This window comes from Opisthocomus hoazin, chromosome 2 (assembly GCF_030867145.1).
Source record: "Opisthocomus hoazin isolate bOpiHoa1 chromosome 2, bOpiHoa1.hap1, whole genome shotgun sequence".
Lineage (NCBI taxonomy): Eukaryota > Metazoa > Chordata > Aves > Opisthocomiformes > Opisthocomidae > Opisthocomus > Opisthocomus hoazin.
In genome coordinates this window covers 11,708,560-11,724,699 of record NC_134415.1, presented here as the reverse complement: position 1 = coordinate 11,724,699, position 16,140 = coordinate 11,708,560, and the positions used below count along the sequence as shown (strand labels likewise).

At 35.6% G+C, this 16,140-nt stretch overlaps 1 protein-coding gene across 5 annotated transcripts in view; it reads left to right on the top strand.

Moving 5' to 3' along the window:
* CEP170 (centrosomal protein 170) overlaps positions 1-15,835 on the top strand; it is a 103,271-nt gene extending 87,436 nt beyond the window's left edge. For 4 of the 5 annotated variants that reach the window (XM_075412623.1, XM_075412625.1, XM_075412624.1 and 1 more), the window contains 6 exons: positions 1,709-1,886; positions 3,297-3,464; positions 3,771-3,859; positions 9,994-10,087; positions 11,793-11,844; positions 13,495-15,835. In XM_075412623.1, coding sequence (XP_075268738.1) covers positions 1,709-1,886; positions 3,297-3,464; positions 3,771-3,859; positions 9,994-10,087; positions 11,793-11,844; positions 13,495-13,781 — 868 coding nt within the window. In that variant the 3' untranslated portion in view covers positions 13,782-15,835. The remainder of the gene's footprint in view (positions 1-1,708; positions 1,887-3,296; positions 3,465-3,770; positions 3,860-9,993; positions 10,088-11,792; positions 11,845-13,494) is intronic. The other variant, XM_075412622.1, reaches the window with a different exon arrangement.
* The last annotated feature ends 305 nt before the right edge of the window (positions 15,836-16,140 follow it).

Sequence of the window (16,140 nt, the reverse complement as noted above, 5' to 3'; positions counted from 1 at the left end):
TTGCCAGTTTCTGTGGAGAGTTAAGTCTTAGCTGGTTGATACTACTTTTGGTGATGGTGTTTAATGACATTTGTCTTCTGAAGGATTTACTGATAATTGAAATTTCCTGGGTTTTATTTTCTTCACGACTATTCATTATATACTGAAATTTTTCTGAAAAAAAGTGGTGTGGTTGTGTGAAACAAAGCAAGTAGGTGCTGTCTCTACTGCTTAGAATATTAGTTCAAACCTTGGAGTTTTAATGATGTGTATATATAAGAACACAAAATATAAATTAAAATTTACCCCAAAGATGTAGTAATTAGGTTAAATTAATGTAGTAATAGGCACTTATCATATTTTAATTTATAAAAAAGAGCAATTGACTTGGTTTCTGCTTTAGTGTTCCAGTCTTTGGTAGTTTGAGTTCAGAAATATTGTCTTGAGTGTCACAGGTAATTGCCACGTATTCTACTACAGCCTTATACCAATTATATGCGTGTAGATACACGTATGCTGCACAAGGTTGCACTTTATTGCAGATTGCTGACGGTTAGTCACAAAATCCAGTGTTGGAATTTGACTGGAAGTTTCTCTGATTATATTTGTCTTTCTAGTTTAAATTCTGCTCACTCAGTCTTAAACTGTCTGTAGATCAGTGGTGTCCATTCTTTTTCACCTGAAGACAAAGTGAAAACAAAGAGCAGAAGGAAGCTCACCTTTCGCAAGCACTGGCCAGCACGGCGTGCATCACTCTGACGTGACGGTGCAACTCCTTCCACTTAAATGGCAGTTGCTGCTGTTCACAAAGTCCTTGGTGGTGCAGAATTAGGAATGTTGACTGCTATATCTTCAGTCCACTTAGACAGAAGTGTGAAAGGGGACCTCTTGGTGGGCTGCTCTGAATTCTAGGTCTTCAGAACTGCTCAATCCAAGCTGGAGATTGAGTGCCATAGTTAGTAGGGGGCTTTTAGCTTTTGCTTTGGGGTTTTTTTTTCCCCTCTTTCTTTTGGGGTGTACTAGGGAGCAGCAGCACAAGCAGTGCTGGCAAGCTTCCTCCTTGTGCTGAGCAGAATACAGAGCAGAGCTATTTTGTGATGTGGTGGATTAGAAGAAAGGAAAAAGAATCTTCAGCTGAGAAGTTAGATGTATTTGTGCGGTGCTGTCATATCCAGGTTTTTACAGGCATGTTCTGTTTTTCCAACTAGAAAGCTTATCTTGATTAAATTTGAGGATTTAGAGTACTGGAATTTCAGACGCATAAGCAGTTTGATCTGAGCAAGCTGCAGGGCTGCTGGATCATCAGAGGTCCTGAAGAAGTTTTTTGCAAGTAGGTAAACTGAGGTATAAATTAAATGTGTTCTGGACGTTTCAAGTTTACTGTGTGTGCACAGTTCATCTGTGCGATATTTTCAGCGTATTTCCAGTGCATCCCATGTGTGCATGTTGCACACATCTCTGCCTGGGAATCCTAGAAAGAAAACAAGGATGCTCCATCTTTTGAGTTTGTCTTCTACCTTCTTTCTCTAGAAAGGTATGTTATTAAAAGCTTCAGTTAAAAATTTGCTTTTATAGTTCTACAAATAAACTTCCAGTTTATAAGGGCATATACATTTTTTTTTAGCGCAGTTATCAGGAACTGGAACTTAAAAGCTCAAGGGCTGCAGGTTGGGCTCTACTGGTCCAGAAATATTTATAGGGGAGAATGTAACACTGTCTTTATTACTAGGATCAGTCAAGATCTGGCTCTCATCGCACGGGAAATCAACGATGTAGCAGGAGAGATAGATTCAGTGACTTCATCAGGCACTGCCCCCAGTACCACAGTAAGCACTGCTGCCACCACCCCTGGCTCTGCCATAGACACTAGAGAAGAGGTAGGAGATCTTCATGGAGAAATGCATAAGGTTCTTCCTTTTCTTTATTTCTTTTGCTTTTAGCATTTTGCATAGCCTTTTTTAGTTATTTCCACTCAACCTGTGTCCATGATCTCTACATTGTTTTTTGATTTAAAGTTCCTTTAAGTTTCAACAAACAACCCAGAGATTATTCTATGAACACAGCTTGTCAAAAAGATGCATACTATCTGTCTGTCTCTTTTTTTCCACGAAACATGGGACAAAATATTTGCTTCTTGCTTGTCTGTAGCCTTAGATACCGTTCGATAGTATCTAAGTGCATTTAAAGATACTGGTGTGTATGCACAAATATATATAAATATATACATTTAATACATTGCATAGCTGTTAAAAACAAAAAAGTCCCTCTTTTCACAGGTGACATTAAAGTGTCGTCTTCTGAACACTGAAATATTTAGGTTACCATCAATTAACAATAACTTTAGACTTTTTTTCTTAATAACATTGTAAAAAACTGCCTTCAAATAAGTTTGCCGTGTGCTTCTAATAATTCTTATTTTCTTTAACTATCTCTGGTGTGCAGTTCTATGAATATATTGGCTAACTTGTTCTAGTAACCATCACAGGTCTAATGCTGGTAAACATGTTAATCTGAATTTAAATCATCACTTTCTACCATACTACAAATCACCCTAATATGCTGTAAATGTTTACTGCATTTTTTTTCCTCATAGTGTTCCTTTCAAAATGTGTTTATTCATTTCTGTGTGCATAAAGTTTGGTTAATACATTAGTTTACTGTGTTTAGTATAATACTGTCTTTTTCTGTGGAAAAAAAGATATAAACAGTGATAAGAAATCTGTGAGTTGTGTACTCAGAAAAATTGTAACTGCACTCACATAGATTTTGGGTTTAATTCATTTGGATTTGTGGCTAAAGTTTAAGGAAGTGCTCATTTTCTCAGATCCTGTTGGATCAGTTTGATTTTTATATTACAAAATTATTTTCTTCTTAAAGAATTGTACGGTGTGTACATACTACTGCAGGTGGCAGTATCGCTTTTAAGTAGGTATAGGTGTTTCTGTAACACTCCGACTAATCTGGAAAAAACTCTAAATTTGATATTACTGTACTTAATTCCACAGATGTATTCTATTAATCGAAAGAATAAATTATTCAATACCAGGTTATAGGTAACTAATATGTTACCTGCCCATAAGCAAAATTGCTGTGGAGTGGTCGAATTTTGCCATCTATGTCTGGTATTCGAAAAAAAGACCTTCATTTCTACAAGGTATTGTTACATAAGAGATGCATCATTTTTTACTGTGAAAGACAACAGAATGATTTTTGTTTGATAGACTTCTTGTGAACTGTTTCAGAAGGAAAAAAAATATTAGTCTGATCTTGTATGTATCCAGTAGATTTCATAAATCGCGTTTTTCTTTTACTCCCAGTTGGTTGACCGAGTATTTGATGAAAGTCTCAATTTTAGAAAAATCCCTCCACTAGTGCACGCCAAACCGCCGGAGGGGAATGGTCGGCCTAATGATGCTCGACCTCAGCTGTCAGATGCCCTCGAACCCCCAACAATTACCCGGAGAAGGACTTGGAGCAGAGATGAAGTAAGTACACAACAGGACTCTCTCTAGTAATGTGTCTGTTCTAAGCTTTTACAGTTGTCTCTCCGCTTAATATTCTAGACACTGTCCTTTCTTTCCTACCTGTAGCAGGTGGCATTAATACTGGAAAAAATATTTGTGTATTATTTAATTTGCAAAATGTTCAAATATGATTGTATATGATACTAATTAGAACACAAGTATGATTTTTTTTTTTAAGTTAAAAAAAGATTTCAAAATATATGGACTTGTTTGTATTTCATTTCCGTTAAGCTAATAATATCTTCTTTTATTAAAAACTTATTGCAGGTAATGGGGGACAGTTTACTGTTGTCCTCAGTCTTCCAATTTTCTCGCAAGATAAGACAATCCATAGACAAAACAGCTGGCAAAATCAGGTGGGTTTTTAAAAACTATTGTTATTACTGAAAATGTTCTACTCTCATCAGCATTCCTACTTGTAGAAGAGAGATCTATAACACAGCTAGATGTATTTAGTAGCAACTCGTGTTTTAAAAAAGCAACATTACCTATGGCCTTTGTAGCATTCAGATCAATTTGAAAAGAATATTTTTTCCATTATTGCTTGTGTGTTTTTCACATTATATGAAAATAAATATCAGCAAAGTTTACATGGACAGAACATCACCCATCATACTTCCAGCAGAGGAGCTGTTCCAACACTGGAAATACTGGGCCAAATCTACACGACCTCTATGCAAATCTTGTAAAACTCCCTTCCTTAGAAGATAAGGTTAAGATGTTGCTGAACTGTAAAACCAGGCCCTGTACGTTTGCCAAGTTCTTGTAGGGATCACCCGTTTTAGGAAGAAAAACAGTACAGAGGAGAGCAGTTTCAGTAAATCCTTCTGAAAAAGAACTTGCTTTGGACACAGAATCACACACATTTGGACACAATGTGGTCACTATTGAGTTCTAAATCTAAAATAACAGACGTAACCATCCGTTATTTTTAATTGAAAATTCCTGCTTAGTTAGATTCCTGTATAAAATGTCATAGTAGCTAACAGGAATTATAGACATATCAAAAATGATAACATGTTGCTTTACCAACAGCTCCGTTTAACTTGAATGAGTGAGTGTACAACCATTCAGTGACCACTTTGGTTGACAAGAATAAATTAAAACTCTAAATACAAAAGTTCAGGATCGTATAATTCACTTGTCCTTGTTCATGTCTTTTTGCAGTCAATAATTTAAAAATATAGTACATTAACAATAAGAAAGTGATTTGGCTGAACTTCCCATATAATCTTCTCAGTGTGAGATAATACTGTAACTGATCAGTTTGTCTGAGAAGTGTGAGATGTTGAAATCTTAGGTGGGTGACAGATTAATCACCAAGTTACAAATTTATTTCATCATAAGGTGACGTAAGTTGTAAAAGCAGCAAAATACTAACATATCTGAAGATTATATTCTAGTGGGCATACCAAAAAAAATTTGACCATAGAAATCAGGAAGAAAAAAAAGAATAGAAATCAGTAAAAACTGTAGGTTATCTGCCATTTCTAGTCCTGCTGTTTCTAGTAGGAGGAGTATCACTGACTGGAGAATGAAGTCTTTAAAAGCCTGCAGCCCATTCTTAGCATTTCTGTTCTAAGATTTTGTGTGTGTTGTTTTTACTAGCGGTTACAGGTAACATTTGTGAGTACCTATTTCTGCTATCTTGGAACATGTTCCTGGACTGATGTTCATCTCATTTCTCGTTTTCCAACTCACCGTTTTCGGGCTGCAGGATTATAATATTGAAAATAAACCGTTTGCTGCCTTTCCCTCTTTGGTTTTCCCAGACACATGTTTATGTATTGTGCTATTTATTTGAATATGTGTGAATTTTGGATACAAATGAGTTTGTGAAATGCAGGTGTACAATACGGTTACTCTCAAAAGCTGTGCCAAATTAACAGAGTTCAACTTCATTATGCAGAATTTACTACAAATTATGCAAAAGTTCACAGCTTGTTCAAGTTTAATCAACCTCTGAGTGCATGCTATCATTTACTTTAATAGCTGATCTCAAAAATTCAGCAGATACATGCCAAGAGGTACTTAGGCATGACCATTCTTTGAAGGTCATTCTAGAAGGCATTTGAAATTTTGAAGCAGAAACAAAATACTACTTTCAGTTTTGTTTTGTGCATAATTCTCTGGGAAAATACAGTCACATCCGTAAGGAACTTTGCTTACCAATATTTTTTTTTTTCCTTTTAAAGCTGCATGATTGGAACAAGAATCGTGCTTATTGACTGACTTATTTGTGGTAGGCGTCTAGGATGATATGTCTCTTAAATTCCTCAGAAGTGGTAGATAGTAGATACTCTGCCTTTCTCGTCGTGCTGATTTTTCTTGATGGTTGGCAGTTTCTGATCTATAAATACATCGCTAGCACAGCTGTAGTTTACTTAATGTACAAAACTGAGTTCAGTACAGTTAAAGCAAATTTATGTATGCAAAGTCATTCTGAGAAAAGCAGGTAACTATAAAATCATCTTATGCTTTTCTGATTAATTTTCTGAGTTTAAAAGGTGTCAGCTACACTAATGAATGTAATGTTGATGTGATCATGTATGGTATAAATATAAGCATACCTATAAACATTTTATATACGTTTAAAGAGAGTGGCATTGCATATTTCTATAAAAATACATTAGTTTTTTTTGCTTTAATTAATAAGCAATTATTTAGCATATTCCCCAGAGCTGTAATCAAAACTTCCTTTTCCTGCTACTCAGAATGGATTTGACTACTGTGATGTTATTCATGATGTCATTAATATTTTGGATCAGAAAAACAACAGTAGTTTTAGAGAAGTGTTTAAAGAGCATGTAAGACAGCTAGGACCTATTACAGATTTTTCCTTTGCTTTGTTTTGGTGCACACGAGTTCAGCCAGCTGGTGTGCTGCTTTTACTGCATCTAAGCCAGTTCTGCCCAGAATAGATACAGTGAGAATCAATCAGGATTTTCCAAGCTACCAGTTGTGTATTTTTCCAAAGTACTTGAACCTGAAAGGAGAGGAGAAATTTATAGAGGCACCAGTAAGCCTGACTATGTTTTAAAAGTCCTCTCTCAAATTTTCTTTTTCACCAATATAAACCTGTCTCCCAAGAGCACGGACAGTATAGGGCAATTACATTCCCTACAAACTGCGTCATACATATTAAAAAATTACATCCTTCCTGTCTGGGTCCAAATGGAGAGAGATGTGCCTCCTGTGAATGTGAACACTCTTATTTCTGTTATATTTTACTTTCAGTAGCTAGCTTTACAAGAAGACCTGTTTCACTTTAGCTAAAGTATTACAAACATAAATATTTTCAGTCATTCTTGACAAGCAGATCTATCAGAAATTAAAATGAGCTGAAATCAATCGTGAAAATAAATTAATATGAGGATATAAGAAGATATGTATCTTTTTGCTTGCCTAGTTTCTTCCCCACTTCATTAGAGCTGCCATTTCTCTTCTCTAATTTATAGATAATGTTCCGAGTTCCATTGAGTTCTGTCATCAATCCTACCTTACATTAAGAAGTAGGACTGATGGAAGCTTTTGATGCTGTATTCCTCGTCTAGCTTCTCCCAGTGCTGGCCAAACTGGGTTTTTTCCCCAGGTCCTAGTGTGGGGTTCACATAGAACCAGATTCACATGCCTGGTTCTTTCCTATCACCAAATCCTCTCTATATTTGTAATTTTCTTCGGAATAAGGTCATAGCTTGGGTATTACTAAGTTACTTTTTCATAATTTTTTTTTATTCATTACTTTGTATGATCAGTTAGGTTTTTATCTGCTGGTGTACGCAAAACTACATTATATTAAAAATTCTGCAGCATTCTTGCCATGTATCCTGTAACCTGTTTTTTGCTAACAAATTATTGTGGTGGCTTCTCAGGAAGCAGATATGCAGTTTGTTGGCTTTTCTGTCTTTTACATGTTATAAGGAGTTTGCAGGAATTTTCAGAGATTATGGAGGGAAAGAGGTAAGCGGGTTTTGCAGTGAGAAGACCTACATGGTTTTAGCAGTGCTTTGCAATGCGGATGCAGTGCTACTGGCTTGCTTTGTAGCAGCAAAGTATGTCTTCAGTGGGGCAAAATCTAGGCACAGCATTCAGGTCAGTGCAGGTACTGACTGGCAGTCTCCGCAGTTTGCTGTGCATCCTGCAAAGTGCCATGGAAGAAAAATGGTGACTGAACACAAATAAGAAAGTTCAGGTAGATTTGCCCCAGAAAGTAGCACTGGGCAAGGCAGGAGCGGAAGGCAGCAGGCATTTATAAATACGTTCTCTTAATACAAAGAGTGTGGTTAGAAGGAGGAAGAGCAAAGGAGACGGAGGTGAAGATGCCCTGGGAGATTAAAATGTACTAAAAGAAGAACTGAAAAAAACGTTCTAAAAAGGAAATAGGCTTCCTAAAGTTATAGCAAAATCAAATTGGCCTGTCTACTTTACAGTGGAAATAATAGCATTTTTTAAAAGACTGTTCTCATTTTTTTTCCCACCTTTTTTTTTGAATAAAATTACCTATGAAATGGAAAGCTTTCAAATTGTAAAAGAGAAGTAAGAACATTATCTCTAAAAGAGAGTAAGACAGAAAACACAAGCAAAGGCATTCATCACATACGTAACGATAGTATTTTAATATAATATAAGCAAGAAGGTAAATTAAAGAAACAAGCAGTGTCAGAAACTTCTATATCTTTCATACTAGTGCTGTTTACTGCTAAATAAAACCATATTTTCAATGTTCCTGGTGATTTCTAAAATGATATAAATACTGTTAAAGTACGGAAAGTATAGCTGTGTAAGATTCTCTGTATACTGACTCAAAATATTTCTAGGAGTTGCCTGTTCTTTTGTATAGGATCCTATAAAGGATTTAATTGGCTCTGCTTTTTATTTATTTAAGTTCATCAGTGTCAGGCAAGTCCTAAATTTTCCATTGTAATTGGACTTTCTGGTATCCAGGTTTGCAGTCGTATGGCTTTGCAAGCTTTTGCACTCCCTTCCAGAACATAAAAGCAGTCTTGTCAGATCTCTGATGATCAGCTTTGTTACCAGGTGGTGGCACTACTTGAGGCCATAAAGTGTTTCATGTTTTCTTCGCTGTAGTTTTGATTACTTTTAATTTATGTTTTCCTTCCGCAAGAAAAAGAAGGTGGTAATATTTACTCTTTGTATGCTTTGTACATTAATCCACTAAAGTCACTTGCAGAAGTAGTGATTTGCATCGATCTCATGACATTGTCTCACGAGAGCAGCGCTTCCTCTCAGTGAAACATCTGACAAAAACAGGTTCTGAAGCGGCAGCAAGTGAAGACCTCGAAGACAAAAGAAGAGTTAAAGCAGCTTCCTGATGGGCTGTCTGCAGACCTCTGTGTACTGATAAGATAATACAGGGTACACATTTTGAAAAACTAGACTTTCTTGACGGGATGGTAATAGAGAGTGGGATTTTCCATAGGTTGTAAATAACTGAAGAAAGATTAACAGAAATACAGTACTAAGACTCCCAGCTTTCTTGCAAATTCTTAGTCTTTATGAGATACACGGTGTCATGAATTTCCACCTTCAAAATTATTTCATCAGAGACCTACCTACACTAATAACTTCCTTAAAATGTACTACTTTTCAGTTGTGATTTCAGATTGGTTTGTTTGTTTGCTTAGCAGTTTTACTGCAGCTATTTTTATACTTCTAACTCTGAGATAGCAATTAGAGAAGTGGATTTAGATTCCTCTGTCATTCTGGTGCCACTTCAAAAAAAAATGAATACCCAGACCTTAAATATCTGCATAGTCCTCTGTTTTTCCCAATTATGCAAATATAAACAGTTTAAATTATGTTTATGATATGACAATGAAAACAAAAATCATTTATCACAGCAGGGAAGCACAATATAAAAAATGGGGAATCTCAGTACTCTTTGGGGTTTTACAAATAGAAGAAGTGACTTTAAATATGTAATGCAAGTGATACTTCTGTTACTAAAGCATACATATACAATTTGTGTGTTGAGACTTTTCAATGAAAACTTCTGTGAAATGCATTTTTCTTTTGATTTTCTGAAGTGTTTTATTTTTCATTTAATTGGTAAAAGACTTGCATTAATTTACCATTGTTAGTCTTTGTCTTCTGTTTTGCAGTTGTTGTAAAATGCAGTGCTAATAGGGAGTTCTCTGACTACTACAAAATAGTTGGATTTTTTAAAAAAAGTCTCTGCTGAAGGAAGGAATCAGCTGTGTCTTTTCAACACCATAAGGAAGTATTTAGCTACAGAACTGCCATTTTAATGTCAGTAATAATGATACTGCTGAAACCCTGTATGCTTCCCTGAAAATTTAAACTATATGGTTGGATACTGTCAGTTTTCAGTATTTCAGATTTTAATTCTGTTCAGTGCTCCCTATGCTACTTTCGTGTATCGTGTATCTAATCTTTCGGGTTTTGCTTGTTAATTTTTGTTTATTTTTGTCTCTTCTAAACATGCTGTTCTTGAATTTCTTTCTTCTAGAATATTATTTAAGGACAAAGACAGAAATTGGGAAGAAATTGAAAACAAGTTGCGAGCTGAAAGTGAAGTTCCTATTGTGAAAACATCAAGCATGGTATGAATACTTATCTTTTGTGGGATTGAATGAGCTTCTTACCTAATTTCTAAATAATCAGTAAAGGAATGTATTCTTTTGAATTATATAAAGGCAAAAATCTTTAAAAGGTTTTATTTAAACACTCAGTGTATTTCAAGAATAAACCTAATCTTTAATAATTACTAAGACTTTCTATCTTATAAAGAAACAGTCTGAAGTAATTGTTCAGGGTAGATTGTCAGATAAAGAACACAATGAAAAGGGTTCAGACTGTATAAAGGCCGTCAGTAATTTTGTTTAACAAAAGGTAACAACCATTAGTTTGAATGCTGGATTGATTTTGAATGAACTTGTTTTACAACCTAAGGACTACTTTACCAACAGATTATTAATATATAATACCTAATACGGTTAATACTTTGTGATTCTGTGTGATTAACATTTAGAGAAATAGTTGTATTTTGCTATATGTGGATGAAAATAATCTGTAGACACACTGTTACTCAAGGAAGTTTCTATTTTTAGAAATATGATAATATAAGGAGTTTCTCTTATCTGACGCATTTCCAGAATAAGATTGGAGTTTAGTGTTTTGTATTCTAAATGCTATGAATATGGGGTTTTAAGGCATTCGTTAAAAAAGAAAAAGATTAGTTGTATGTTTATTCCTAAATTCAGCGTTTTGCAAAACTTTTTTCCAATGCATTAAAGCATCTTGCATTGTTTGAAAGTTGGGGTGGGGGTTTGTCTATGCACTGATTTTCAAGTTTCTGCTCAGTTTGCAGAGCAATGTATTGTTCAAACGCAGTGCTTATTTTTACCACAGAATGTTATTAGAATTTAACAGAGGACAATTGTAACTGATGTTTGTTTTGTCCTTGGGACATTTATATGCAGCTCAGATGTGGAATCTACTTAAAGATAATGACTTGGTAAAATCCAAGGTAATCAATCTCTTTGCCACCCACAAAAATTACATTATTTGGTACAGAACTGGTTTCTGAAATGGGCTAAATGGGCTGCTGAAACCAGTGCCTTTGACAATGCTCAGCTTTTGAAGATCACTGATAGCTCTCCTCTGCAGTTGGATTAACAGTATTCTTTAGTGTGGGATCCTTCAGTTGTAGGATTTACATATTTATAATTTAAGATGCGATACACTTAATAATTGTTGTATTTCTGAGTGCATTGCTGTTGCTACATCTGTGTTAGCAAGTGATGCAGCACGGAGAAGAAAAACCTATAAGGCAAATGAGTGCTGAGGACGCAACACTAGTGTGCTGTGAAGGGTCTCACGGGCACAGGGCCCAATGGGTGCAGAAGAAATCCCGATGCAGTCATCTTACTATTGTGACACATCTGAACAAGGTTCTAAATCACCCTGTTCCATTAATACTGGCTTTACACTGTAACTTTGCTATAAAGGCTTGCTGTTGCTTTGCCTCATTTCTGCAGAACCGTGGTGTCTCTAAGTCTGTGCTTGAGAAGTAGTAGTGCAGGCAGAAGAGCCAGTGCGGAGGAGCATTTTGGCTGTCCAACCTCAAGCACCACCACCCAGGAGCTGTGGTGGACCTGGCTGGGCCACCACCAGCAAGGGTGTTCCTGATACCAGGACAGACAACCCAAACATCTTATTGGAAAGGCTGGGGAGGGGGCCTGTTTACTGCTGATAGGTAGCTTGAGTCTCTTTTTCCTGAATGAAATGTGTTTGTTTCTTTCCTAGGAAATCTCATCAATCTTACAGGAACTGAAACGAGTTGAGAAACAGCTGCAAGGTACAAATGTTTTTTCACTTTTCTCTTTCATTGTTGCTTGCTTTGAATTTTTTTAATATGTATCTGTGTATATATATGTGTATCATGAAACAGTTATCACATTGCATGAAAATATGTTCACAGTATCGTGTACATTAGTATCATATAATTGCTGGCACATTTGGTAAAGAAACATCACTGAATTATTTTAAAACAGGAGAGTAATGATATCTTTTGATATGGGTGAGAAAAGGCTCAGCTAAAAATTATATAGTCCAGAGAATCCCAAAGGAATTATTTGTGAAACATTCTTAATAGAAATATTTTTGTGGGTAAATGCTGAAGCGTAGATGATAGAGAATCCTGAGATTAGGCTTTATAAAATAGTCTTTACGCATCAGTAATACCCTCATGTGTAGCACAGTTCAGTATAAGGAATGCACTGGGACCATAATCTATAGGAAATATAAAAAAAAAAATAAAACTTTTATCTGATACAATAAAATGAAAATTTAGGATTAGCTTTTGACATCTTCCCTTCACACTACTGAATCCACTCTTTGCAATTGTGGAGCCCACGGACTGAAAAGTAGATAAATTACTTTGTTTTTCACGTGCAAAGACTTACCTGTGAATAGAATGGAACGAAGAATCTTGTGCTTACAAAGTCTGCTATTTAGATGTCTATCCCATTTATCAAAATCAACTTGAAAACTGAGTATATTTTAAAAAGAAGTTGCAATCTTATTTGTGTATTGTTTATACTTTGTTTATTGTTTCATTGGAAGTGGTCAAATGGATTAGTGGTCCATGCTTATATATAATCATTATTTGCTGTGAATTTCCTTTTTTTTTTTTTTTAGCATTCAGATTTAATCCTACAATAAAACATGTTTTAAAAAAGAATATTTTGGGAGGAATCATTAGCCACCTTTATAGACAAATTAGTATTTGTTTCATGCTCAGCTGTAATTAAAAAATGTTAATTCATTACAAATTATATTGTGTTTAGAGAACATAACAAGCAATAACACCCAGAGAAAGAAGCCAAATCATTTCCTTGTGTACGCAGTGGTGTTTGAGTAGATATTAGTGCAGTTTTGGAAATAAAAAAGAGAAACGTTCTGTTAAATGTGACAACGTGTTGATAGTACAGTAAAATGAAATTGTACTAGGTGCTTCAGTTTGCCCTCACTATGTGGAGAGAGAGGGACAGTAAGTCCATCATTATGCATTAAAACAGATACATGATTGCCCTTTTATACAAATTTCATTCAGTCGTGGAAGTAGCAGCTATGGATATTGGGGGTGGGGTTGAATGAAGCATAATGTGATGGTAATACTACAGGTAAAGCCCCTTAAACATGACTAAAAAATCCCATTTTTCAGTCCCTATAAGCTAATCATAGATGGTTTGTCATCTCTCTTTCCTGTCCACACATCAGGCAATGTTTAGTTTGTGCAGTTTCATTTCGTCTGAAGTTTTAATCTGTGTGAATGCTTTTAAATGCATGTATCAGCTACTTATATGTTAGATACACCACTCCTTTGTAGTGGGCAGCACAATTAAAAGCTCAGGTCTGTCATCATAAAAATAAAAGTGTTAGAACAAGATTTTTGTATTTTTTATGGTTTCTTCCCTGTCTCTTTCATTTGTTCTTGATTGCTTAGCAATTAATGCTATGATCGACCCTGATGGTACCCTGGATGCCCTGAGCAACTTGGGATTCGCCAGCCCCATCTTACCAGCTCAACCGAAGCCGAAGTCCAGTCCCATTCCCCAAAGTACCCGCCCTCAAGTGCAGCCAAACTGCCAGCCCGAAGCTCGGGCTCTTCGACCCGCCGCCGTCCCTGTTGCAGCTGAGTTTGAGAATGCTGACTCCGAGTCACATTGCAGCATACATTTCAACAGGTTTAACCCAGATGGGGAAGAGGAAGATGCCACGCTGCGTGAGTGACATCTCAGTGTTGATACAAAAACCTTTCATGTGGAATGTTTAAGAATAAAGGCAAAATTATACTGTTGGTTTTATAATTAAAAAAAAAAGGCTTGATCAAACAGCAGTTGTTTTATTAAACCAGTTTTATTTAACTGTGATGCTTTGATTGTCACACAAATCCTTTTCAAATCATAAAGATATGCATAGATACCAGTGTAGGAAAGCAAATTGTGGCAGGTTTGCCCTTTGTGGTTGTGTGCTTTGCAAAAGAATTATTATATCAGCAGTTTCCCCTTAATAGATTTCTTTCTTTCTAAAAGCCATGCAAGCAGTCTAACATTTAATGTTACTGAAACCCCAAATCTTTTTGCCAAGCTGCTCTCATGAATGGATTTCCTCCACTAAAGTTGTACACAACTGTTGAACAGTTACATTTGATTCTGAATTAGATGATTTATATAGGAAACATTATCTTTAACTACAGTGACACATGACTGCAAAAGGTAAGATGGATTTCAGAAAGCATTCATTCTCATGTACTGAAAATCTCAAACATTTCTGTGATTTATATAACCTTGTTGCTGCGTAAATTGTCTCGGGGTTTACAAAGTTCACGAATTATGTTTGCACTAAGATTTGCTGGGAGTGATAGGTGAACATATCGATATCATTAAACAGCAAGCAGTGTTTTGGTGTACATAGAAAACTGATAATACCGTACTTGTATTATCATTGCAGTGTTTTAATCCACTTTCTGCAAGGACTATTTGGCACTTTTTGATCTTCTTCAAATGTCTTTTTGATGTTAATGAAAGTAGAAGTATTTCATAGCTCATTTCTGTCCAAATGTTACTTGAAACTAGGCAACAAATTTAAACATACAGCAACATGGGGCATTTTAAAGCATATTGAGGCAAATGGGCTCTCACCAATTCAAATGCAACATAAGCTTACGGAAGAAATTACTGTTCCTTGGAATGATCATGAGATGTAAAATTTTCTGTAGGGGACTTGGAAGTAGAGTTGTCATAATTTGCTTGATCGATAGATGCACTCCCAAGCAAGTGATTTTATTTGCTTCTGTATATTTTCCTGTAGTCTTGCTAGTAAAGCTGTCTGTGTCTTACATATTTAAAAGGGTTCTGGAAGGCGACTGCTAACGTAGACGTTTTGCTTACACCACTGAAACGCAAGTCTGTTTAAAGTTTCCTATATAAGCCTATTTTCCTTATAAGTTGCCCCAGTAACTTAACATTTGGAAATGATAATAAAAATTAATTACTTTGTATTTCCAGAACACTGTAATTTGGAGGAATGTTATTTCTGTTAAATGTATCTAATAGACTGGAATTTTCCTATGTTTGCATCAGTCTCTATATATTACGGTTAAAGATACAGTTTTGCAGCTTTTATGAAATGGTCTTTAATATTTCAGCAATAATCCTATGTGACATTTGTTTAAAAAAACTACTTTCTGTACACTTTTAAATTGTACAGGCTTTCAGAAGTCAATAAAAGTTAGACCAGTTAATAAAAATGCAAAAACTTTTTTTGTAGAGATGTAAAAACAAAACCACTAATCTGTTGTATAATGGATTTCATATTTTCTTTAAAAAAATTAAAAGCGAACAGCCTTCATGTATGACTCAATATGCTCTACTCCAGCTAACTGTGGAAGCCTGAATTACACTAGTTTACAGAGGCTACAAGAAAAGTTTTAGAAGGTGCAGAAGGGCAAAAATAAATCAAAACTAGAGCCAGGTGTTGAAAACAGAGTGTACCAAACCATCACCATAATTCCTTCTTTTGTTTAATGCTTGGGAACATAACTTCTCCGCAGACTCGAGTGGAAAGCAGGAGATGGCTAGGAAGGATTAGAGGTGCAGGCTCTGCATGCGAGATTCTGTTTGTGTTCTTTCAGGCAGTGATACCTTTATGTTCTGTAATAAGCATTTTGCATTACTATGTTCTTATTTTGTATGAACATGTTCTCCTTATTTATTTTTGTTACATTTATTATGTATGTTATTTTGTTATATGCATTTACAACTCCATTTTTAAATAAAGTGTTTCTGGAACTTTACAAACGTGTGAATGTGTAACTGAGAGCTGGGAAGTTCACACAGTCTTCCTGCAGTCTGACTTACCTTTACTGAAATAGGAAACAACATTTTTTCATAAAAGTCTTTTCTCCAGAATAATTTGTATTATTGCTGCTGCTGCATCATTTATTCTGTACTAACAGTATTGGCTCCTGTTCCCATGCTCAAGTTCGTTTCCACACAAACTGATTTTTGTGTGCAAAGCTAGGGGCAAAGATAATCCAGTAAGCCGGTCGCCAAATAGTGATGGTGTTTCCCTTTGTAGAAGGAGAGCG